At 44.0% G+C, this 25,045-nt stretch overlaps 2 protein-coding genes across 8 annotated transcripts in view; one reads left to right on the top strand and one right to left on the bottom strand.

The window, feature by feature from the left end:
- The first annotated feature begins 236 nt into the window (after positions 1 to 236).
- On the top strand, positions 237 to 16,731 carry crb2a (crumbs cell polarity complex component 2a). Its single transcript, XM_047044539.1, has 13 exons — positions 237 to 346; positions 6,904 to 7,596; positions 8,188 to 8,383; positions 8,721 to 8,860; positions 9,033 to 9,203; positions 9,352 to 9,465; positions 9,587 to 10,549; positions 10,669 to 11,258; positions 11,410 to 11,575; positions 11,853 to 12,723; positions 12,948 to 13,061; positions 13,238 to 13,364; positions 13,518 to 16,731. Exons 1-13 carry the CDS (start codon positions 277 to 279, stop codon positions 13,737 to 13,739), a joined length of 4,437 nt encoding a protein of 1,478 aa, XP_046900495.1. The 5' UTR covers positions 237 to 276; the 3' UTR covers positions 13,740 to 16,731.
- dennd1a (DENN/MADD domain containing 1A) overlaps positions 15,720 to 25,045 on the bottom strand; it is a 38,968-nt gene continuing 29,642 nt past the window's right edge. For 2 of the 7 annotated variants that reach the window (XM_047044540.1, XM_047044544.1), the window contains 8 exons: positions 24,917 to 24,988; positions 24,613 to 24,669; positions 23,892 to 24,035; positions 22,803 to 22,904; positions 20,799 to 20,869; positions 19,735 to 19,872; positions 19,084 to 19,324; positions 15,720 to 18,717 (listed from right to left, as the gene is read on the bottom strand). In XM_047044540.1, the coding sequence (XP_046900496.1) occupies positions 17,641 to 18,717; positions 19,084 to 19,324; positions 19,735 to 19,872; positions 20,799 to 20,869; positions 22,803 to 22,904; positions 23,892 to 24,035; positions 24,613 to 24,669; positions 24,917 to 24,988 (1,902 nt within the window). In that variant the 3' untranslated portion in view covers positions 15,720 to 17,640. Of the gene's footprint in view, positions 18,718 to 19,083; positions 19,325 to 19,734; positions 19,873 to 20,798; positions 20,870 to 21,899; positions 22,516 to 22,802; positions 22,905 to 23,891; positions 24,036 to 24,612; positions 24,670 to 24,916; positions 24,989 to 25,045 lie in introns of those variants that run through there. The other 5 variants (XM_047044542.1, XM_047044541.1, XM_047044543.1 and 2 more) reach the window with 5 other exon arrangements.

Raw genomic sequence — 25,045 nt, 5'->3', positions numbered from 1 at the left:
AAGGGATGAGAATCCTCCTTCCCTCCCTCTAACCCTTCTATGACTCCATGTTTTCCTGTTGTCTCCCTCCACTCTGGTCCAGGCTCTGTCCAGGCTAATGTGGCTCTCATAAGTTACAAAGCACTGACTGCTTGTAGTATGTCAACTGCACCACACAGGGGATACACACAAGGTGCTTGCTAAACTGCAGGATGCCAAGACGGGTACTTTTTATATGATTTTTACCTTTCTTGTATTTCCCTCTATGTTCTTGGAGGACTTCAGGTCACCTGCTTAATGATGGAGTTTGGAAGAGTTCATTTAAATCTCAAGACGGTTTTGCTCACCATGATGATGTTCAAGTGGGGTAAGGATATTTACAAATGTAGTAGATTCTTGTTTCTAAACTAATATTATGTTGGAGTAATTTCTGAATGTGATTGAGGACTGTGGATAACAATGGCCATAAGCTGCCAGACAAGAACAAATGCAACCGCTTGCTAGTTTGTAGCCTGTTTGTTGGCAGCTTGTAATCCCTTTTCTGAGAAAACAACAAGTTAATTGGACTGAATTAGTAAATGAAAAGAAGTGAACACCGTGTACCAGTGTACGTACCAACTTCAAACAATTAGGAGGCATTTAAATAATCCTGCACACTTTAAAAGAGAATAGGCCAACGCAAAGTTGTGCTTAGTCTGCATGACAGGAGGTCAGAAATGAGTTTCAGACCAAGAATATTGATGACATTTATTTAATTCAAATGCCTCGTAAAAAAAACAAAATTGGGCATAGTCTAAATTGTGCAAATTGGATCTCTTAGTCCAACACTGTTTGACAAACTTTTAATTTGCTCAGATGTAACTCTCACATAATAGTTTTACCTCTTCAGAAATCATTTCCCAGCGACGCCAGAGTTAACTCTTTACAACAAGTGGTCCTCAACACCACGACTATGTCCCCACCACTACACACCCCACCCACAACCCCCATTTGAAAGAGTCTCAAACAGAAGAGCTGGGGGTGGGTGTCCATTGTTGCACATAACCATGACAACGCTGCCCGGACTGCGCCCGGCATTATTGGACAGGGCTCTGAAAAAAAGATTAACATTCAAGATGAATATCTTGAAAACAACATTATTGCTTTGCCGATATGGGACCATGTCAGATGACTATTTGCTAATTAAAGAAGAGTTGTTTAAAGCTGAAGATAAAAGCACTCAAAGTAAAACCATTGTTTGGGAAGTCCAGATTTTTGTGGTCATCCTATTGATTTTGACCATTGCAAGGACACACTTTATATTTAATAATTTTAGTGGAGAAAAGCCGTGAGCAACATTTGAAGCCTTATCCCTGTCAGAGACTGCTCTGTCACAGTTAACTAGCCTGTATTGGAGCCTGATGTCCATGTTCCAATATGCATGTTGTACATGCATAGTTACACAGGCATGAAAAACTGAATTCAGTAATGAAAACCCTCCACCGACAGCCTTTGAATCAAAATGGGTCACACAATTCACAAGGAAAGCCCAAATGATTGATTGGAAATGTAGTCTATCAAAAGAGCCCATTGAGTAGAGTTAATTACCAAAGTACTGAGTTGGTGGTTGGCATCTCGTTAGCTTGGTAGCCTCCTAGCCTCCTCGCCTCCTCGTTGGACTCAGACTGTGAGACCCCCTGGTATCTGATTAGGAATGGTCACTTGCACACAGACAAATAATTATCTCTCCTTCCATTAGGTAAGGCATTTTCCCATCACATGGGTTTACAAGGGAAGACAGAGATAAAGTGTTACCAGAACAAACATTCTAACATCTAATATCTCAGCTTCATCACACATAAACAATGCCATTCGGTCACCTAGCGCCTCCAGATCTTTAACTGTGTGTGTGTGTGTGTGCATAAGAAGGCATATGGGGGTGGTGGTTAGATTGCCAATTGTGGTCCAGAGCCAGAAAAAGAGAGTAATCAGAAAAAACCCGATTTGGCCTTTATAACCCATCTGAGTCACCCATTGACCTGTCCTCCCCCGAGGTGACCTCACAGAGAGGAGCAAACAGAAAAGGAGAGAGAAGAGATAGGTCCTGTCAGATGTCATTGGTGGTTTCTCCTGCCTTCTCTCTCTGGGTCTTGACAGTGTTATCAGATAATAAGGAGAGTGGCAAGCAGTGTCTGAGCTCCTTCAACAAGGTGAAGGCATAGGCCCTCTGTGACCAGGAGGGTAGTCAGAGATGTTGGGCAAAGACATTAGCCGTTTTCTATTTGTGAAAAGATATGGAAAAAATGTAGATGACTGAATCTGGAAGACTTGTCATCTTCGTTGTCCACCCCACCCCCAGACATGATGCATGCTTCAGAAATCCTCTATCACGCAGACACATTAGAACTATTTTCTTATTTTTTTTAAACGTTGTGTTTGTCGTTTGTGATACTCCTAAACTTACACCAGGGACAATATGTATCACAAGTAAATGGGTAGGCCAACCCCAGCCTCGATCTCAAGAAATTTAAACTAGAATAGAAAGATTGAGCCGTCTGGCCAAACAACTTCTCAACAGCACGAGTGCAAAGTGTAACATTGTTTTGTAATTTTGCGTTAGATACTCAATATGATTAGTTAGGCACCTGATGAGATATGAAGCAAAATACAAAAAGAACAGTAAATGCCTATGCCTACATTCAACCTCAATCAAAACGGATCTATAAAGATCTGTGCCCATTGCTCATATAAGTTATGGTTTGCCCTTCAAACCAATAAAAACAAGGGAAAATATTTATTTAAGAAGGAAATTAAAAGTTTGGCTGAGTGGTGTGTATGAAAATCTACTTTCATTGTGTTTTGTATATAGCGCTAATTTATTTCCCTCTCTTACTGAAAACTCTCTTAGTAAACTCAGGACATAAAGAGGGTGAAAAAATAAGGGTCTGTGTTGCATGTACTTAAGTCTTCATTTGTTTGTTTATTCCTGCACTGTACTTTTATGTCCAAGAAACATTTCCCTTGGGAAAATTGAAGCAATCTTGAATATTTTCTTATTTCCAGAAGTTCCCGAAAAGCTCAATTTGGGATGCATAGTGGTGTGTGTGTGTGTGTGGAGAGGAGGGAGGGGGGGGGGGGGGTAGAGCAGGGACGTGTCAAGAAGCAAGGTTAGAACCTCTGCAGTCTGTCAGAGTTGTTGAGTGGAGATAAAACAGGTGTGGAAGATAGCTGTCTATTCTGGCTGCTCTGTAAGAGCTTGTGTGTGTGTGCATGTGTGTGTATGTGTGTGTGTAAGAATTGCATTGTGCGTTTGCAAGAATGAATCAGAGTGTATAAGTTGTATTTGGTCTGAGAAGTCTGAGATCAGCCATGAAAGTCACTACAGCAAGTAAACAGGTCTTCAGTTGCACATCAGGGCAAAAACCAAGCAATCAAGTAATATTATCTATTCAGTCCTTCGAGATAGAATTGTGTTGAGAAATTGATCTGAACAAAGCTATAAAAATGCTGAAGCAATGAAAGTTGACAGCACCACAGTGGGCTCAATCCATATGAACCTGAAGAGATGTGAAACCATCAAGGCTCGTAGAGCTGTCAGTCTGGCCAAAATCAGTAACTGGGTTAGATGGGCCCACCTGAACAAGAATATGTACATGGGCCTACTTTTGTATGATTGTGTAACTGCTGACCAGTAGTCCTCTATGTTGGTAGCATTGCTAAGAGCTTAGAGGAGCAAAGCGATTGGGCCAAAGAGATTAGAGTAGAGAAAGGCTGTCGAGGTCAGATAGGCACTGGAAAGAAAGGACAGGGAGAGAAAAGAGATGGAGGATAGCCCATTAGTTGTATGAGGATTTAGCTAAATACCTGACTTTCTTTGGAGGTTTGTAAGTGACATGCGTTTTTGAGGATTCAAAAAAGGATACAGATAGGGTGTTCATTGCAGTGTTGTTTTTAAGCTGTGACCAAGAAAATATATTTAAGTTTCTTATAAATTCCAAGTTCACAACAGATTGTTGTGGCTATTAGAAAGTCATGAACACTTTTTTCAGGAAAATGAAATCAGCAAAGAAAACCTATATGAACCTCCGGACCATGACCAAAGTGCCTGTAAATGAATGTGAATGAACTAAACATTGGGAAAAATCCTGTGCTGGCACATTAAATGTCTTCCCACTTCTTTTTTTTGTCTACAGTACCGGTACCTTCCTTTCACATGCCAAATGACCATACCTTAAGCACCAAGTCTTAGTCCACACCCCCCCTAATGTTTGTAGGGGTAGGTGTGGGTTAGTAGGTGGTTAAAGCCATTCAGTAATCCACTGTATTGAGTGGCTTGTGGTGTGGACTTCCAAGAGGCAGGGAACCAATCAGACCAGAATTGAAAGCAACGACAAGCCTTCTTCTGACCTTCAGTAATGTTTCTCCATGACTGGGCCATGTCAGGGTAGTGAGGTAAAGCAGCTTGACTTGCATCTACCTCACATGCTCTAAAGTAGATGTCCTGAACAATAAATCCGTATCTAAAATAAGATTATGTTGTTTACGATCAGTATTTTACCCACAACAGCCAAGTCTTTAGTTAAGTTTGTGTACAGATGGTCACTTGGAAGTCGACCAGGAGACTCAACACACTTTACAAACTTTAGTTAAGCATAAGATATTGAAGAATGACGATCTATCCCAACATCCTTTATTCTGACAAGAGGTGGTAGAGGAGGGGAGGTCTGGGGAGGTTGTCAGCTCTCCCTAAACCCCACCACATAACTTACCATTACCAAAGAATTACCATGGAAACACCACTCTGCTGGACACAGGGAGGTTAGGGGGCGTGTGTGTGTTTAGGGAGGGAGGGTTCAGTCATGTGTTCATGACTGTATTTCCCAGACTTAGGGGCAGGGTAAAAGAAACAGAGAAAGAATAATTGCTTTGGTAGCTTTCTGGTATCTGACGGTTTCAGGCAGCAGGTTTGTACATTTCTAATTAGTCATCTTTGTCTGGACGTTTAAGACAACTGGGTGAATCAAAACCCAACAGTCACACAGCATCTTCAGGAAGCTCCCTGGAGCTTCTCTTTGAGTCAACTTTGAGGTCTGTTTCTGGACCACAACTGTGTGCATGGATGGCGTTTGCGACAAACACTCTAAGCTTGCTGAGCCAGGTGCTCTGGTTCAGATCAAGCTATAAGCTACTTCTGTTGTGATAGATTGTTAGCTAGCTTACAATCTGCTCAGGGATTTCTCTTGCCCTGGAGGTTACACTTTGATGAAATGGTTTGTGACCAGTTCTCACCTTGAGACTCTGTTCCCTAAAATAGCGCTTGGATCTTTTGGAATCGAGTCCAGTACAGTAAGGGTGGGTTTTGTCCGTCGCATAAAGTTACTTTTTATCTCTGGCTCCATTTGGGCTTCATTGAGATCCAAAGCTTACCACACAATGGTACTATGGTTGACTGCTGCCAATCTTGCTAGTCACCTCACTGGTAATATGTTTGTCAGGGGTGTTAACAGCTTATGTCCAAGGCCATCTGTCAGACAAAGCTATAAAAGGAGCGGCCATACACAAACTACATGCAGGAGTTCCAAGCACTGTTGTAGGATGAGGCTACGTGACATACTGGCCGTCCATCTCCAAGACATGACAACCTGCAGAACTTCTCTGACTTTGCCCTGCGTTTTGCACAGCAAACATCATCTGTTTCCTCACATTCACGCGTGTCTCTCTCTCTCTCTCTCTCTCTCTCTCTCTCTCTCTCTCTCTCTCTCTCTCTCTCTCTCTCTCTCTCTCTCTCTCTCTCTCTCTCTCTCTCTCTCTAACCCTACACACCTCCCTTCCTCGTCTGCCCTCCCCTACTCCCCTTCATCGTTAATATCTTCTGGTTGAATGAGAATCTGGGAGCACAACACTGATCAAAGTGGGATGTGAGTCTAGAGGGGGATGGGGGGTGAATGGGGAGAGGGGGTACTGGAGTTGGCCGGATCTGTGGAATGTGGACTGATTCCACAAATGGCTTAGTCCTTTGGTTAATAGGGGGGGATAAAGAGTGGACAGAAACCCTCAACCGTGTTTTCCCTTTTCTAGGGTTTGATTCCATTCATTCTTATCCACAGACAGAGCCTCAACTGTCTAACAGTTTCCTATGATAATACATGAATGTTCAATCATTAATGTCAAATTTAATTTTAATTGGAATGTGTGCAACCATGCTGCCAATAAATTAGTCTATGTTCATTCACCAGGATTTGAGGAACAAATGGAAGTCCTTGACCACATTTCTACAGGAAAAATGCAACCAATAAGGTGTTGACTGGGAAAACTGTGGTATTGGCTCAGGTTCAGCAATGGCTAGTGACCGACAGAATGAGCTTGGCCCTGCTTGTAAAGTTGTCTGCCACATGAACCTTATCTGTCAAATTTTCAATCAATTAACATCACATAACTGCTCACACAAAGGGATTTTTTTTTTGCTTTTTTGCACAAGCATAATACTGACTTCAAAACTTTGCTTTAGATAGTTGTCTATCAATTAGTCGTTGCTCAATGGTCCTAGGGGTATTTGTTGGTTTGTTTGTTTGTTTGTTTTACGTAATATACAGTGACTAAAAGAGGGATGAATAGAGAAAGAAAGAAAGAAAGAAAGAGAGAGTTTGTAGGAAGTTAATCATGCACTCAACATCCCTATCAAATTTGGAATCGAACTTGTGTCAGTGTAGCCAAATCTGTCAATTTGGGTTGTATGTAATACACATACCAGGATTAGTACAGGGATATAACTTTTGTCATGGTTTACTTATTTTGAACAGGTACATTTGGACATGGTTAAAAGTAGTGCACCAGCCACTGTCTGCTCAACCGTAGCTCAAAGTTCATCTTTATGTGGAGGTGCCCCATGTAGATGGTTTTATAGATCCTCAACTTATCACAACCCTATTATGTTCTTGTCCACAGGAATATTTTGTTCGGCCAGTTCTGAGAAGTGCCTGTCGGGGCCTTGCCAGAACGGTGCCGCCTGTGTGGACACCATGGATGATTACGCCTGCCTCTGCAACCAGGAGGGGGTCCGCTACATGGGCAAGGACTGTGATGAACTCTATGACTCTTGTTTGTTTGCGTCTTGCGTCAACTGTACCAGCACTCCAGGCACCACGGAACATCTCTGTATCTGCCCGGACGGATTCACCGGAGAGAACTGCACAGAAGAAATCGATGAATGCCACAGCGACCCTTGCTTTGAGCCCCATTCTGAATGCATTGACCAGCTGAACAACTACTTCTGTCGCTGTCCCTCCGGGTACGGGGGAGAAGACTGCCAGACGCACGTCACAGACTGCGTGGACAAACCATGCCAGAATAACGGATTATGTAAACTGTTACCTGAAGGCTACGAGTGCGAGTGTGCACCTGGTTACGAAGGGGAGCACTGCGAAGAGGATGTCGATGAGTGTATGTCCCACCCGTGTCAAAATGGGGCCATCTGTATGGACGGAGACGCAGAGTACCACTGTTTCTGCGTGCCTGGTTTCCAGGGTTACAACTGTGAGATTGACATCAACGAGTGTGCTTCGCACCCTTGTGAGAACAACGGAACCTGTATTAACGAGAAGGACCGATACGAGTGCGAGTGCCTCGTAGGGTTTACAGGTAAGCCGAAGATATGAAGACTTCCTGATATGGCTGTCCTCCCAGCGTTTCTGTTCCGGACATATTGGTTCTACAATGTCTGTTTCTTCATCAGATGGAACGCGTCGGGTATTTTAAGTGCATACGAATACATGCTGATTGATAGAGGCATCTAATCTTCAGCTCGACCTGTCAGATAAGAAAGGAAAACAGCCCACCATTCCTCCTTTTCTCACACTCTCTTCTTTTCTTAGCAGGCCTGGTCTTTGTCTGGGAAACGACATTGTTATCTCCAGTTGGGGTGGGGAAGGTCACTTATAATGCATTCCTTTGTCAGTCTGATTGTGCCAATGGGGATTCCCCAGTAAAATGGGAAGACTGAGTCCATCATAGATTAAGGAAAGAGATAGTGAATGATTTTTGTGACAGTCTTGAATGTTTTTTATCTCGATATCCATGAAGTATAATATAGTGAGGATTAGCTACAATACATAGTACACAACATCACATTCTAGCCACTTCCTCTCAGAGGTACTTTAACCACCATCCACCTCCAGGCCTGGTCCTTTCTAAATTCCTCTCATTCATCCTCTCCTTCTTTCCCCACTCCAGAGGTGAACTGTGAAGTGGAAATAAATGAATGTGAGTCGGATCCCTGCCAAAATGAAGCCACCTGCCATGACCTCATTGGCCTGTATACCTGCGAGTGTCAGCAAGGGTTTGAGGGCATTGACTGTGAGATTGACATTGACGAGTGTGCCAGCGAACCTTGCCAAAATGGAGCAGTCTGCAATGACATGGTAGACAGGTACTGACTTAAAGCTTCTGTAATTGTCTCGTCTTACTCAAGCGAACTTGTGTCCTTGTATGACTTAAGAACCTGCCACTGCAGGTTTGATAGCTAGTATAATCCCATAGCAAAATGATACTAAATATGAGCAGATGCATATCAGTGACCTACTGTAGAGACAACATACAGCTGGGTCTGTAATATAATTAATTTGGGTTAGATCTATGATGAACCCTGCTGATTGATTGACAATATGTGTATACAAAGTATTCCATTCTGTACTATATCCTGTCTATGTAACATTTATATGTTTTGCATTTGGTATTGTATATTGACGGTCCACCCTTTCCTACAGCTACGAGTGTGACTGTAGTGACACAGGGTTTGTTGGGGACCACTGTGAGGAGGACATCCTTGAGTGTGCTTCAGACCCTTGTCAGCACGGTGGCACCTGTTTGGAGGGAGTGAATGAGTACACCTGTCTCTGTTGGCCAGGTACAGTAATCCATTGTACCTCTCACTCAACCTCAAAATAAAACAGAAAACAAATACAATTGTGCAGAAGCAGCAGCTGCTTCCGAACTACATATTTCTGTTGAGCTTAATCTGTGGAATGTTTTCAGCTCAAAGGAACCGCTCAGCTAGTTTACACTGTCATGTCTGATAGGTTACATGGGGGAAAACTGTGAGATCGACATTGACGAATGTGCGGAGGTGCCATGTGAGAACGAAGGGGAGTGTTTCGAGCGTTCTGACCCCTCTCACTGGGAAACAGACTGGGAGTTCAACTTTGCAGAGGCTTCGGGCTACATATGCCAGTGTCAGCCAGGCTTTGCAGGTGAATTTCAAAAGAATTTTGAGGAAAACATAATGACTTCCAATCTTGGAACAGTGCCCTCTGTAGTCATAATAAGGTTGATATGACTTACTACTTACACACTTACTAATCAATAAGTTATGTGGACTGTTTCTTAACTTCCTCTCAGGGGAAAATTGTACTGTGAACATTGATGAGTGTGAGTCTGATCCGTGCCAGAATGGAGGCACTTGTGAGGACCAGGTCAACGAGTATACCTGCATGTGTGCAGACGGATTTACAGGTAAGTCCTTTCACTTAGCCTAAATATAAAAGAATGCTTTTCCGGCTTCTAAAGACCTTCTAAAGACTTCTAAAGACAGGCACGCCTTTGGATCCCACATTGTAATCAACCTCTGTTACAGGCGAAATATGTGAAGTAAACATCGACGAGTGTGAAAGCCAGCCATGCCAGAACGGTGCTTGGTGCGAGGACGGCGTGGCAGACTTCACCTGTCACTGTCCCGAGGTGGAGCCGGATGTGCTCCCCTGGGGCGGTCACCATTGTGACGTCCAGCTCCTGGGCTGCATGGACCACGAATGCCAAAATGGCGCCACCTGCCTGCCCTGGTTTGAATACGGAGAACACACCCACACCTGTCTCTGCCCTCATGGCTTCTTCAATGACCTCTGCTCAACCCCAACCACGTTCTCCTTCTCCACTCCCGGATTTGTATTAATTGAAGTAGATGTGGAAGAGCGCAAACGAAGAGAGGCAAAGCACCACAAGCACCATGGATCAGGTGTCAGTCTACGCTTCCGGACAACCCTGCCTGACATGCTCCTCTTCTACAGAGGGGACATGGAGAACCATCTCCTGCTTGAGCTCGTAGGGGGAAGTCTTCACGCAAAGGCGTTCTCAGAGGAAGCCGAGCTGGAGGTCACGTTCCCCAGGTTGGCGAGTGACGGGGACTGGAGAGATGCCGAAGTGTGGTTGAGTGAGGAAGAGGGCTTACTATTGATTGTGAAGGGGCCAGGGTGCCACGCTGAAGGATGCACCGTAGAGGACGGTGGCCCTGAAGGCCCATACTTCCATCCCTCAGAGACTTTTAATCATGTGTATGTGGGTGGTGCTCCAAAGGAGTTTTTGGAGCTTACCGTGAGTGGTGCCGGGTTCATCGGATGTATGGAGGACCTTTTCATTGACTCCAAGCCTGTCCTGCCTCAGAACCTCCAGAACAACGATGCAAATGAGATGGACATCGGGTGTAGCAAGACAGAGTGGTGTGAGCAAGACCCCTGCAACAACCGGGGCCACTGTGTGGACCTGTGGACCAGCTCCCGCTGTGACTGCTACCGGCCACACCACGGCCACAGCTGCTCTGAGGGTAAGCAACTCTATCGACTAGGCTTGTTCATACTGCCAACATACATCATTCATTCTGCTTCCTTGCATGACAAGACCACATGATCTCAACCATAAACCATCCTGTTATACCTCTGACAGAGTTCCCTGCATGGACGTACAGCCACGAGGACACATCCAGCTACAGTGCCTACGACATCGTCGAGAGCCATGGTGCCAACTTCAGTGTCTCCTTCTTCCTACGTTCGCTCAAGCCTGACGGCCTCCTCTTCCAGCTGAGGAGGCCCAGTGAGGGTGGGGATGGCCTCATGGAGCCCTACTTCTCTGTCTATCTGGGGATGGGGAGAGTTCTCGTGAAGTCTCTGCCCGAGAGCTCTGCCTTGACAGCACCCACCTTCGTGACCACGGGTGACAAGCAGCTTCTGGAGGTGGAGGTCCATCACGGAAAAGTTTACTTCAGACACGAGGGGCTACGCTACAGTATAGGTGTGGTGCCTGAGGTGGAGGTGCTGAGTGGGGACCTGGCGTATGTAGGTGGTCTTCCTGGGGATGATGACTCGGTGGCCTGGGGGGGACACTTTAAAGGCTGCCTGCAGGATCTGCGTCTGGATGGGGTGCATCTTGATGTGGATGCGTGGAATACTTCGCTCAACAACTCAGAGGGACTGGTGTACTTACCAAGTGGGGCGGAAAACGTTGAGACCGGATGTATGAGCGATAACACCTGTGAGGTAGAACTATATTTAAATATATAACTATATGCCTATGGTCAACTACCTTAACTATTTGTAGTCATTCATCAGGGGCGAAACAGCCGTGTACTTGCTCAATGTTGCATTTTGTGTCAATTTTGTTTTTTTGTTCATTATTTTTGCTCTTTAGGTGGAACCATGTCACAATGGAGGCGAGTGCACCATCACCTGGAATGACTTTGCATGTTCGTGTCCTGAGAGTTTTACAGGACAGACTTGTGAGACACGCGTGTGGTGTGTGAGCGACCCCTGTATCATGGGGAGCCAGTGTGTGGACCTGACTGATGGATACGAGTGTAAGGAAAAACCATTTATTACTTTTAGCAGAATCAGTATTGAAAATGTTTACAAAAAAATTCTAATAATTTCCCAACACTCGTCTCGTTTTATAAAAAAATGATATATAATCCACCTGCCCAAATTAATTTAACACTGTCCTGATTGAAATAATAAATAATAACGAATCATCAAACCATTTTAGAGGAATAGCACTAAAGTACAACAATAATGAAAGCACCCAAATAAAAAGTCATTTTCTTATTTTTAACCTAAAGTATTTTTGAAAACCCTCAGGTGTGTCCAACGCCACATTTGAGAATAACCCAGTGCAGTACAGCGCTGATGGTTCCCTAGCAACCCCAGTGACCAGCGTGTACTTGGAGCTTCGTACACGCTCAGAGAACGCTGTTCTGCTCCGCGCTTCCCACGGGCCAGAGCTGCTGATGGTGGGTCTGGTGGACTCATCGGTTCAGGTGGAGATCCACAGCGGGAACAGCGTTGAAGCACTGATGTTCTCTGGGGTGCGAAGAGTGGCAGACGGTAATTGGCACAGAGTGCATGTCTCCATGGTGGAGCCTGAGAGTGAGGCATCCCATTGGGTGATTACAGTGGACGGGATCACAGATGCCAGCAGTACCCCAGAAGTCACTGAAGGTCTTCACTTCCTGAACAAGGACGAAGCCGTGGTGGTTCTGGCAGAGAGTTTCATTGGTTGCTTGGGTGTTGTTCGAGTGGGCGGGGTCTATCTCCCATTTTTGGACAACTTTGACCCTCCTCAGCTGACCCGCTTCCACAAAATTGGAGATGGGGAAATCCATATGGGCTGTACCAGTTCACCTGTATGCCTTTTGGACCTTTGCCAGAACGGAGCAACATGCAAGGATCTCTTTAATCTCGTTGGCTGCCTATGTGCACCGGGTTGGGAGGGCGAGCATTGTGAGGTAGACACGGATGAGTGTGTCTCCGGCCCTTGTGTTTATGGAGACTGTCAAGATTTGCTGGCGGGTTTTGAGTGTGAGTGCCATGCTGGGTATGAAGGATTGCATTGTGAGGAGAATGTGGATGACTGTAAGGAACACAAATGCCAAAACGGGGGGACTTGTGAGGACAAAGTGAACCACTACACCTGTAACTGCCTGGATGACTTCAGTGGTCCACTTTGCCAGTAAGTAATAAGTAAAGCTCACAGTTTCAGTTCACCATCCTTTTAAATTAAGTAATACTTAATATTAAACACCTGCAATTTATATAATTTGGTCAAAGGATTTTGGGTGATTTAAATATTTTTTAGTTAGAAATACCACAGACACCTTTTAGCCCTAATTTTCCATGTGTCAGCTATAAAGCTTTGTGTATATTTAATACATCATGTTCTTAATTTCCCTTCAGATGGCCCTACCCCCCTTTGCAATGCGATGATGTCCAATGTGACAATGATGGAATCTGTCATGATGGTTTGTGGGGTGCAAACTGCACCTGTATGCCAGGCTTCGAAGGGGACAGGTACGATTATTAACACCTACAAAATGTATTTCAGTTCGTCATCACCAATTTTCTCAAATACTTTCTGTGCCTGCAGAGCAGCATACCTAGAAAAAAGGGACAAGTAATCAAAAATGATCCATGACAGCTGATTTTCTATGATCAATAAGAAAGACCGTCATGTTTGTTATACTTAGGTGTGAGACAGAAGTGAACGAGTGTGACTCAAACCCTTGTCAGAACGGTGGCACCTGTCTGGATCGCATCAACAGGTTTCTTTGTATTTGCCCTACTGGCTTCAACAGTCCAACTTGTGATACAAATGTAAGTCGTCTCAACGCCTGCGTAGTCCTATGACGTGATTCCTTTTATGCCACAAATTCATTTCCAATTACTTGCATGATATTCCATCTAAACCCTAATGAATCACATTTACATAACCTCTAAAATACCCTGTCTTCTCTTATCTCCCCACAGAAACAAGCTCAAAAAGAGCGAGTGCCCTGGCTGGTAATTGCCATACCTCTAGTCTGTCTCTGCATTCTCCTGGTGGTCATCGGCCTGACCATCATGGTGATGACTGCCCGCAAGAAACGGCAATCTGAGGGTGCCTACAGCCCCAGTTCCCAAGAAGTTGCTGGGGCACGTCTGGAGATGGACAGCATGCTCAAGGTTCCTCCAGAGGAACGCCTGATCTGATCATTGCCGTTGGCGTATGTTGTCGGTTTACAGATGGATAATTATGCAAACTGATTGTAGAGCACCGCAGGCAGGTGCGCTAGACGTTGCTAGGATAACAGACTATATGGGTCTGGCTGAAAAGGAGGGTGAGAAAGCATGAAAAGGACTGCTGCCCTCTGCTGGTGTGGATATGTTATTGGCCCAGTGGTGCCATTTTGTTTCATCATTTTGTCTCATCTAATAAAATATAGGTTTGGTAAAGGTCAAAAGAAAGCAATGGTGTACAGAACAGGCAATGCATTTGCAGTGAAAGTGTGGGATAACAGATCTAACAGGTGGATCTTCCTACATGAGACAATGGGATAAAACACTGACACCCATAACCCCACATCAATGTCTAATTGGTTTGTTTTAATATCAGTTTCATTTAAATGCTTGCGTACAGGAAAGAAAGGTTGGACTCACAACCCATATGCCACTACACCTAAACTGCACTATCATGCAGGGTTAGGAGCATCATTCAGCCCTAAACTCAGTCTTCAGCACAATGTGATACAGGATATCATTGTAACAGCTGCAAACACTGTGTTCTTTGATGCAAAATGATTCCAGTGTGGTTGATATCTTGTGTTTTTCGAGACGTTTGGCAATGCACCATTTTCCTAAATGAGTTGAGTTTGTACAGATAGGATTATTTTAATGTGCAGATACTGTATAGTTTGTGTTTTTTTGGATGGTGAAATGTTTTTTTTATTTTAAGTTTAAATATAAACATCTCTGAAACACAGAAAGGGAGTTTGACCTGTATTTGGCATGACTTCCTATGTGGCATGCACACATTTGTTTACAAAGAGAGAATGAGACAATCTTGTATATGAGCAAACAGGATATAAATGAATTGGCGTACTAAACAGGGAGAACTAAGATCCACACACTGGTGCTATAGAGTTCAAACCTCTTACATTGTTTATCTGTTATTTCTTTTGTATTGGAATTAAGAAATCGAAAACACTTCAAACTATTCACTAAATGTATACAATGACCACATATTTCAAAGTATACATTTACTCTCCATACTGGTCATGCTATCAGTTTGGTCTGACACTGGAGGGACAGAATGTCATCACTAAATACTGTAAATGTTACCAAACAGAAACATATGACATATTACTTTGAGTGATAATCAGTTGAAATCAAATCATAATACAACTGTATAACATAATACCACTTTATCTTATTATTTTGTTTAAACTACTTAGGGAAAACTCAACATGTTTTAGTTTTGTCCCTAAATGTTGTACATGATTGTATTGTAGCACTACTATGATCAGTACAATGTCTGGATTTAGCTTACTGTTCACTGCTGCCATTCCACCCAATGTAAGCCTGGATATTTTACATAACTATTACCACTCCTACAGTGTTTAATTCACAAAGCAAAGGAATTCAACATATGCAAGAAAGCGTACAATCTACATTTAACAGTTATCAGAATATTCTTTCAATAAAAACATTTTGCTGGAAAACAGGAAAAAAAAAACAACACTAAAATGGACTCCTTTTGTAGATTAACTATACACAACCAGGGTTATTTGTCTGAGGGGATTTGCATGTCTATTTAACTTGAAATGATCATTGCTTTACCAGCCCATATGCCAATACTTGATGGTGATTAATAAAAGAAACACTATCAGTCAAAGACTGTTAGGGATTTGTAATTGTAGTGCTCTTTTATTGTGATACACTAACGAAAAGAAGAAACACACTGTATAATGTAACAAAAACAAATAAACAATTAAGTGCTCAACAGTTCAAAAATGATCAGATTTTGAAATGGTCAGAGTTGAAAAAAAGGGTATTGGACACATTTCTAAATAGTTCAATGACACACAAAGACTTCCAATACAGCTGATATGAATCCAACTATCTTGAAGTTTCTTGACATTAAGGCAACAACTGCAGTCTAACTGTTCAGTGATTAACTACATACTTTGCTACTGTAAGTGTGAATGAGTTTCTAAAAACGCTTTTCTCTCAATTAATCAAAATGAGTCTTCAATGGTGAACGTGGCCCAACAAAAAATGTTGCATTGCAGCAGTTAGGTGTAGCAAGGTAAATACCACAACTTTTTTTTTATAAAAGACAAATGAATTACTAACAGTAGGTATCATTGGGATAAATATGATTGTGTACTTATCTAATAACAATTTTATGCTGTTTAGTTGTATTTTTATGACACATTTTTATCATTAAAATGGATACACACTCATACAACTTTGGGATTAGGGCCAAAACATTTAGATTATAATACTTATAAAGCTTCCTTTAGTGCACACAATCATGTTTTGTGTGCTGGGAAGTACTTTAAGTGTAAGTTCTTCAGCTAGTAATGCTTCTTCATGATGATAATAGTGAGCTTGAAAATATGCTCTTTCTTGATCTCATTATGTTACTGTTGCTCAAGACACATGTTTAAAAGTCTTCCCTATTGCATTTATCTTAGGTATCTGACATTTAAGAACACCCAAATGACCTTGACAGCAATGTTTTCAGAAGGTCTAATGGCATGCACATAACTAGGTATCGCTGGTTAAGACATATCTTAACACCCGAAACAGGTCACAATTGTGTTCTCTGAAAACAACCTTTTAGATTTTTGTGTCATCTTTCATTACCTTTTCAACATTTAGCATTAGCATGTTGGAGTTCAGCTAAACCTTAGTCCCTATCCCGTGTGAGGTGGGATTAATAGCAGCCCTGGGGAAAAAAGTTTCACTTACATCACAGAAATGTTCAGTATGGTTGCGTCATGTCGGGTTCAGAGAGAAGCCCACTAGCCATGACTGTGAGTGCGCCAATAGTAGCACCCAATTCTCAGTACTGTATACATCTTTTTGTTTTTACATTTTTTGAACACTCAGTAGCAGCCCATTGAGCAAGCAGTCAGTAACTCAGGAGAACGTGGCTGTCCTCTGACACAGAAATAAAACACACTTAAATAAGGCAAAACAACTGACAAAGACAAGGAGGGAATACATGGGTTGAGTTTAAACATAACTTTACATGATTGCTGTTAAATTGGGTGGTTCTACCACATGGGAATATACAATCATGGGTTCCCCCTGTTGGACAAACACATTTTCACATATCCTTTTACAAGCCTAAATAAAATGTTCCCGCAAACCTTTGCAGTCAGAATCCTGTAAAATGGTTCCAACCTAGGTCTACACTCCACACCCAGTTTCATCATTGAGAATGAGGGGAATACACATTTTAATTAGGTGTGTTTTTTCAACTCAGAAGAGGTACTGCTCAGCATGATGATTTAAAGGACAATTATGCTATCCATTCAAATTGCCTGATAGCTAGCTAGATTCTCTACTTAGCGTTAGCATCACAGTAAAAGACACTGCTTTAGATTTCTGTTGCAGGACATTTGACCACTTGTCCTCCAGTGAAAGGAAGAGGGCATTTTTTAGGCCACCAATATTTCAACTAGAGTGCTAAGCGAACAGCTACATGAAGGCATTAACGACACATACAACTGACACAACGGGGCAGCAGCTGCGCTAGCATGTGTGCTAGTACTGTTAGCATAGGCGTATACTGACGGAGAGCGTATGGGGTCCAATTTATAAGCTGGAGGACGATAGAGATGGCACAAGCTCGAAGAAGAGAGTGAAAAAATAGTTAAATGGATAGAGACAGACAGAGAGCGGCCTGAACTCAAACACGGATCATACAGAGAGAAGGACATGTCCAAGTGATTGGGACAGGGACACCTCAGAGACCAGCTTCTCCATCAGTCACCTGACTTCAGTCTCACAGACTCTTGATCCTCATTGCTCAGCAGCAGGAGCTGGAGTAGGGGAGGAAAGCACTGCCCCCCTGGGTGGAAAGTCAGGGCAGAGGGAGGGGTTAATCAAAAGTCTCCCACCTCCTCCGTAGGTCCTCTGGCTTCTTTGTGGATGGCGTGACTGGCTTGGCAAGAATCAGCAGGTCCCCAAAGGGATCCGGAGTTTCGCGGGAGTCCACCTCAGCATTGGGGGGCTTTGGCAGTACCCTAGGGGCTGGGGTGGGGGCTGAGGGTAAGTCCAAGAGGCTGGAGAGGGTGTTGCTGCTGACGGATGAGGGGGGCAAAGGGCTGGCGGACTGGGGGAAAGCAGGCTGAAGTCTAGGGGGGAGGGTGGAGGTCCCTGCAGGGGAGGGCTGCCTGTAAAGCCCTTGAAGTGTTGACAGTGGGTTGGGGTGGGGGGACCTCTGAAAGTAGGCACCCCCTGGAGGTCCGTAGGGGCTACAGAAGGGGTTCCTGCCCATCGAGGAGGTGTAGTGTCTGTGCGTTGGGGGGTAGTGGAGCGACTGGGAAAAGGGGTTGAGGGACATTTGCGATTGGGGAGGGAAAGGTGGATGGGGGAAGGGCTGCGGTGACTGGACAAGATTTGACGAGGGATTGGGAAGAGCACCAGGGTCTCCTCCCCTTTCAGCAGCAGCAGCAGCAACAGAGGGTGTCCATGCTGTGCTGTTGAGAGGGTCCAGCAGACTAAGGAGGTCCAGATCCTCGTCATTGACCTTGGTTGGCTTCAGGAGATCACCCCCTGAAGACATCCCCAGGGCTTGGCGGAACTCCTGAGCCCCCACGGTGGTCCCCCCCTCCCCCTCCCCAGATGGTTTAGACCGAGGCTGGGGGACAGGAGGTGCCAGGACCTTACCTGGCTCGGGTGTCTTCCTCCCTTGGGGCCGGGGGATGGTGATGGACCCCTGGTTGGGGGTGGTAGAGGGGTCCATCTGCTCAGGGTACACGAGGCCGAGGCTCTCGTGGCTGGCGGGCTCCTGGAGATCCAAGGGGGGCACTGAGAGAGGTCTGTCCAGATGAGAAGAGGTCATCCCAGGTACGGCCATGTCATCCTGCCCCAAGCTCCACAGCTTGTTGTAGGGGTTGCTGTGTTTGAGTCCAGGGAGTGTGCGGGTCCGTTCATTGCCTTTAAGGTCCATGCGCTACAGAGAATGAATAAAAGGTGTACATTTTAATATACAGAAGTGTGACCTACTTTTAAACAATACGTGACCCTAAAACTGGTTTCACACAACAACACATCAGTGAATGATGATAGATATCTGATAAGGAGGTTATTCTGAAAAAGGCAGGCCGGAAGGAGTCACAAAAAAGGAAAGGAGTTTGACTTTGGTTTATTAGTCGAGCGCCCGGATCACTGAGGGTCATATAAACATTTGAATTATTAGTTGCAAACTGACTGTTTGTGAAAACTATTTAGCGCTCAATGTGACAGTCATGTACAGTATTCAGCTCTACTCTAATCTACTCAACAAACAAGCACCTTCCTACCCTCTCACCCAGCCTACCTGGTAGTTGAACTTTGCTTCCAGCTTCTCAGCTTCTTTGAATGTCCTCAGGTCCTCCAAGCTCTTGGCCAGGGACTGGCTCTCAGGCTCATCCTGGCAGCTGAAGATGTCTCCAAGCAGGTTGATATCTGTGAACTTCTCAGTTAAAGGACTGGGCGGCGCAGTCTGGGACTCAACTCCAATACCTGATTCTCCCCCTTCTGTTAATTGTGCCTCCTTCAAGGACCGGTAAGGCTGTGGCCTGGTGGGCAGATCATTGGGTTAGTTTTTAATGCACGCGTATAAACACAGACGCTAACAATAACAATATCAGAGGTTCTCCAGTGCAGAAGACTTCCTACAGTGCTTTTTTGCATGGATATCTTCACTAGGGGTTGAATCCCATTCATGTTCCGTGGCTTACACTACTGTACGTATACTTTTTGAGCAAAATGATGATCTGCTTCTGTAGTATGAACTGTAAGCATGAATTGTAAATATGTGTATACTATCAAGAAAAGTGGTCATAGGTCAGAACTACAAAGACGAGCCACTCTGAAATCAATCCAGCAGATACAAAAGAAAAAGTGACAGTCATGCATTAAGGGGGCTACAGTAATCAAGGAAAGGGAGACAGAGGAACCGCATTGGTCAGGTAAGGCTTGAGCATACTGTGGTGACCATTCGAAGGGGGCAGAGAAGAAAAAGTTCTCAGGAAAGCCGACAATGGAGTCGTCATCTGTCTGTAGCTCATCCCCAGAGGAGTCTTCTGACAGAAAGACTGTGTAGTGACGCGTAGGACGAACAGGACTGGGGGTATAACAAAGATGGAGGAAGAGAGAGGGGAGAGGAAGGGGAAGACAGGGGTAAAGAGAAAGAATGGGGATGAAGGAGGAATATAGAAATAGATGGAGATGTAGGAAGAGAAGAGATGGAAGAGTGAAATAGGGGAGGAAAGATGGAGAAAGAGGAGAGGAAGACAGTGGATGCCACACAAGAGTGAAAAGAGAAACAGGAAAAAGAGGTAAAGAGACAAATTCATAGAAGTTGAAGCTATATTACTTTCATTCCACAGGCATTACTCTTAGAACTGTACGTGTGAATAATAGATACATAGAAGGAAATGGACTCTGATCCACAATTTCACAATTTTTATGGGGTTGAAAGAGAGAGAACATTACTTGGATGAAAGTTAGTAGGCATAAGGCAAAAAAGATACAGACCAAAATGGTCAAAAGTTAACACAGGTAATGTATTAAGTCGTAACTCCCCTTCACTATAGACTTTACTCAGGCAAACATCCACTTCCAGTGGTGTATCCCGAACTTTTCCTAATCCTCCCTGTCTTTATTCATGAATCCTTAGCTGTTTTAAGAATATTAATTTGCCTGTATTACGTTTGTGTCCCATTGACCATTTCTTAACATTATTGATGATCACTTGATAATGAACTCATTTGTGAATCCATTCATTTAAGGGCCTGGACATCCCTGCAGTGTTATGTCTTCCTTCATAAACATTAGAAAATGTACAGAGTGAATGTAGATTGGAATATGCTGTCAGGTGTATGATGTATGTATGGAGGAGGTGTATGATGTATGTATGGAGGAGGTGTATGATGTATGTATGGAGGAGGTGTATGATGTATGTATGGAGGAGGTGTATGATGTATGTATGGAGGAGGTGTATGATGTATGTATGGAGGAGGTGTGTGATGTATGTATGGAGGATCTTACTGATCAGGGCTGTTCTCTGCACCCACGTTGCTGCGAGGCCTCTTCACTACCAAAGGCTTTGGAGGACGAATCTGCAAGGTAGCAAAGTGGAGACATTACAAGATCATCTTACTTGGCATATGCTGAAAAAGAGATGAAAGTATACAATATACACATGGAATACAATGAGTTATTTTCTTTTAACACAATTATATTGTGAACCAAATTTGGACGCCATATACATTTATAGGTTTATGATTTGAAAATATATTAAAAAGCCATTAAGCTAAATAGGTGCTGATTATTGTGATATATAGAACAGTGGACCCTACTCCTATGCATTAAATCAGTTTACTGTTTAATATAAAAAATACATTTATTGGGTATTCAGGTGATGGCAAGGATTCAAAATACCAGAACTGACTGCATTATACAGAAACTAGCAACATCCTGCTTACAGACATCTTTTAAGTGTTAGGTCTCTCAACTCTCTTTAAACACATTAAAAGACCTGAGAAAACCATTGTTGTTGATTCTTCTCATATTCCAGGGCCTCCTACTCACATGATTCCATAGACGCATAAGTTCTTCATTTATACTAACCCCACAGGCCTACAATGTCCTACACATCACATAATAAAGTCGAAAGCATTGATGAGGAAGATGCTGAACGTCATTAGCCTTATCCCTAGAACTGCCACCTCAGACCAGGAGGGTCAACTGAGGTCAGAGGGGTGTGTGGAGGGGTCAGGGGCCACACTCTCTCCCCACTGCTGTCACTCTGACCCAAACCACCAGGCAGGTCAACTCAGCGTGAGGGGCAGGAGCAAAGGGCCTAATTAGAGGGGAGCTGTGTGGGTGTCTCTATGACACAGAATGTCTGAAGGTCTGGTCATCAGCTGGTCCTGTAGCACAGCACTTCATTAAGACCCACAATACAATAGTGTGGGGGTGGGGTGTGGGTGAGAAAGGCTGCCTAATTAATCCAGAGCAAGGGTGAATGGGTTGTTGAATTCTACTTTTTTGTACTACTCTTCAAATTGGAGGTTTGATATCAATAACTAGGCAATCCTTAAATTGGTGTATTATCCACAGTCTTCTACATGTATATCATAGACACTACTTAAACTATTAACTACTCTTAATGATTATCTCGAAAAAGCTTGATAAACAATCTTTCAAAACAGGAAAACAGATTGTATTGAAATGATACTATTGCAACGCTTTCTCATTTCGTTGCAACATCTTGGAAAGAAAACCTCTCCAACCACAGGTTATGTATTGTATATATGAGCAGAAAGGACAGTTCCATGCTGTGTGGTCCCCAGCCAAACAGCAGGCTGTCCCCAGTGAGTAGCCCCCGAGGGGCGAGAGCAGCCAGGCCAGGTAGTAGCTACAGGAGCTTTAGTAACTTATGCAGTAATCGGATACAGTGTTAATAGTCCACAGCGCTGGTCAGTTCACGTCCAAAGGCAATTAAATTCACACACACACACACACACACACACACACACAAAATGTAGAATGACAGAGGTAAATCTTCTGTCCAGGTGAGCCTTGTAGGTCACGGTGGTGATTAGGTGGCAATGTGTTCCCCGGAAGCACAGCAACATGCTACACCTGCGAGCCACACACTCCTTCAGCCTCGCAGTGACAGTCAATGGCAGTCTGAGGGTGAGCGCACAGCACAGCACACACCTCAAGGGGCTTGGTTCCATTAAAACAACTCCCTTCTGCCCTATTAAGAGAAAATAAACACAATAAACAAACTAAACATGGACAAACAGAAAGGAATATGCTCATATTTGGAGGCATAATGGCCCTTAAGTCCCATAGGTCTCACCCATGCAATTCAGTCAAAGTTGTAAGGGCTAGATGCAAAAGGCGCAAGAAAAATATGAAACGTTTTTAATGGAACCAGGCTTGGGGCTGGGTTGGGGTCAGGGGTTTAGAGGTTGGCACAGGTTGGTTAAGAGTGAAGAGTTCTTAGACAGAGGGGGTTGGGAGGGAGAAAGGTGTACTCACGGGCCGGGTGCCTCGCTGGAGTTTGGGAGAAGGGGGCCGAGGGGGCCTGGGGGGCCGGGGGGGCCTGGGGGGCCGAGGGGGAGGCTCTCGGAGGGGCCTGGGCTGCACCACATACACCCATACGTGCATCATAGTAGGGTGACATGATGATGACAGTAATGACGGACATTTAGACACAGACACATACTGCATACTCCCTCTTGCACACACAAACACCACACAATGAATATGCACACTAACTGTTTTGTGTGATTTTTTGGGGGTGGTAGATATTTAGCTTTGAAAACACTGCATCCCCAACGTAGGTGGTGCACTAAACAGAAACACCCACTGTTCAAGCAACAGGACAGGAATATACACACCCCAGCACATATGCCACTATAGTTCCTTCCCTTATTACAATGCGTATTGCCACGTCTTTCTCAACCTTCCTTACATCGACTAATTGGCACCGTGTCCCCTAACCAATCATCATGCACCTTTCAAGAACATGTTGAAAGCTCTGACGGGGGTGCATGTGTAAGAGAGTGTCTGTCCCAATTATTTAAACACGCTAATGAGACAGTGAAAAGGATGGATAGAGCTGGAGGGGGGGGCAGTACCCTTATAGAAGCTGTGTTCTCTCCCTATCGTTTCTCTTGCTATTGATGCATTGCTTTTTTTTCTTCTTTCAATAAGAAGGACAGTGGCAATGTCGTCAGGAGTACCCAGAGGTGTCCGTAGCGATATAATGAACATTGTCATAGGAACGTCATGGTAGTGTCACCTTGGTAGGAGGACAGCGGCCCCTGGAGCTCTTGGTGATTGGACAGAGAGCAGGGACCTACTGTAGTCTGTGGATGACTACTAGTTCTAATAGTAGTGCTTTATAACCTTTAATGATTGGTTCATGATATAGCCCCAAAAGTGTTAATACAATTATAAATTAAATTATATTAGGGCAGAAAAATTATGAATTTCCAACCAATAAAAAAGTTATTTGAGAAGTCAAGGTCACTGCATCATGTTTCTTCATGAAGATGTAATGAAGCGACCTTGTAGCCGAGTGACACAGAAACACAATGATACGAGACCCTTTCTCATCCACACCTGTCCAAAGTGCACCGTGATGGGCCGCCGATCATCCCAGGTGTGGGACGCCTCCTTCCTGTCCGTGGTGGAGGGGGGCGACCCGGCCGTGCCGTCCCCCCCCCCGGGGCCTGCTGCTGACGAGTAGCCGTTCTCCGTCAGCTCCTGGAAGAGAGGAAGAGCACACCAAGGAGGTTGGCCAGGCTGCAGGAGGACGAGGGAGCTTTGGCAGTGAAAGGGGAGAGGAAGGGAGAAGGAGCGCCGGGGCTGCAGGGAGTGGAAGAGAGGTCGAGGGAGGTCGAGGGAGAAGGGTTATAAAACATGTCGATGGAAGGTAGGTAGTGGAGTTAAGTAGGGAGGGTGGGGGGGATACAATGCATGTCACAAAAACGAACAAGAGAAAGAAAAGAGAGGAAAGACAAGAGTAAGTCAGGGATGTAAAGGACCATAACAAGGTGAAAATGTTTTATGAAGAGTCCAGGAAAAGGAGTGGAAGAGCCATTATTACAGAAGTCCAGGGTGCTTGTTGAGGTTAATACATTAGAACCATTGTGAAATAGTGACAAGGTGACAGAGATAAATGAGCATTTTTTTGTATTATCTTGGATTTTTTGTATTTAATGCTAAATTAATGCAAATACTCAACCATAAACGCCCCTACATCCATGTGTCCCATTTAGAACAATTTAATGGGAAAGGTGCCTTTAACCTTCCATTAAAAAAGACCAAAGATGATGTTTACCTTTTGTTTGAGCCTGCTCTTGACTTCCTTGATACCCATCTTGGCATGGTCTTTAGCCTATGGAGAACAGAGCAACACAACCATGAGCAACATATGATGCTTCAAGTTATAGTACAGTATTACCAAGCAGAAGTTACATTTCAGGGAATTTATGTTTTGTAGATTGACACCATGTTGGGAATCCCTGTCAATACTCGTGAGAAAATGCTTTACAATATTTGAAGCTTTGCCAATAATACTGAATAACTACAAAAAAAAAAAAAAACTCAATTAAAACAGTGAATGCCAGTCACAATGTACTTACAAACTTGTAGACAGTTTTCATGGCTGGGTTGGCCTTGGTCCTTACGGTGTTGAAGATTGCACCACCTCCTTTCTGTTGTTTGAAACCAGGGGGAACACAAATGAAAGTCACAGACGTCTTTTTGCATTT

This window comes from Hypomesus transpacificus, chromosome 22 (assembly GCF_021917145.1).
Source record: "Hypomesus transpacificus isolate Combined female chromosome 22, fHypTra1, whole genome shotgun sequence".
NCBI lineage: Eukaryota > Metazoa > Chordata > Actinopteri > Osmeriformes > Osmeridae > Hypomesus > Hypomesus transpacificus.
The sequence above is the reverse complement of the archived record's forward strand: the minus strand, read 5'-3'. Positions and strand labels throughout refer to the sequence as shown.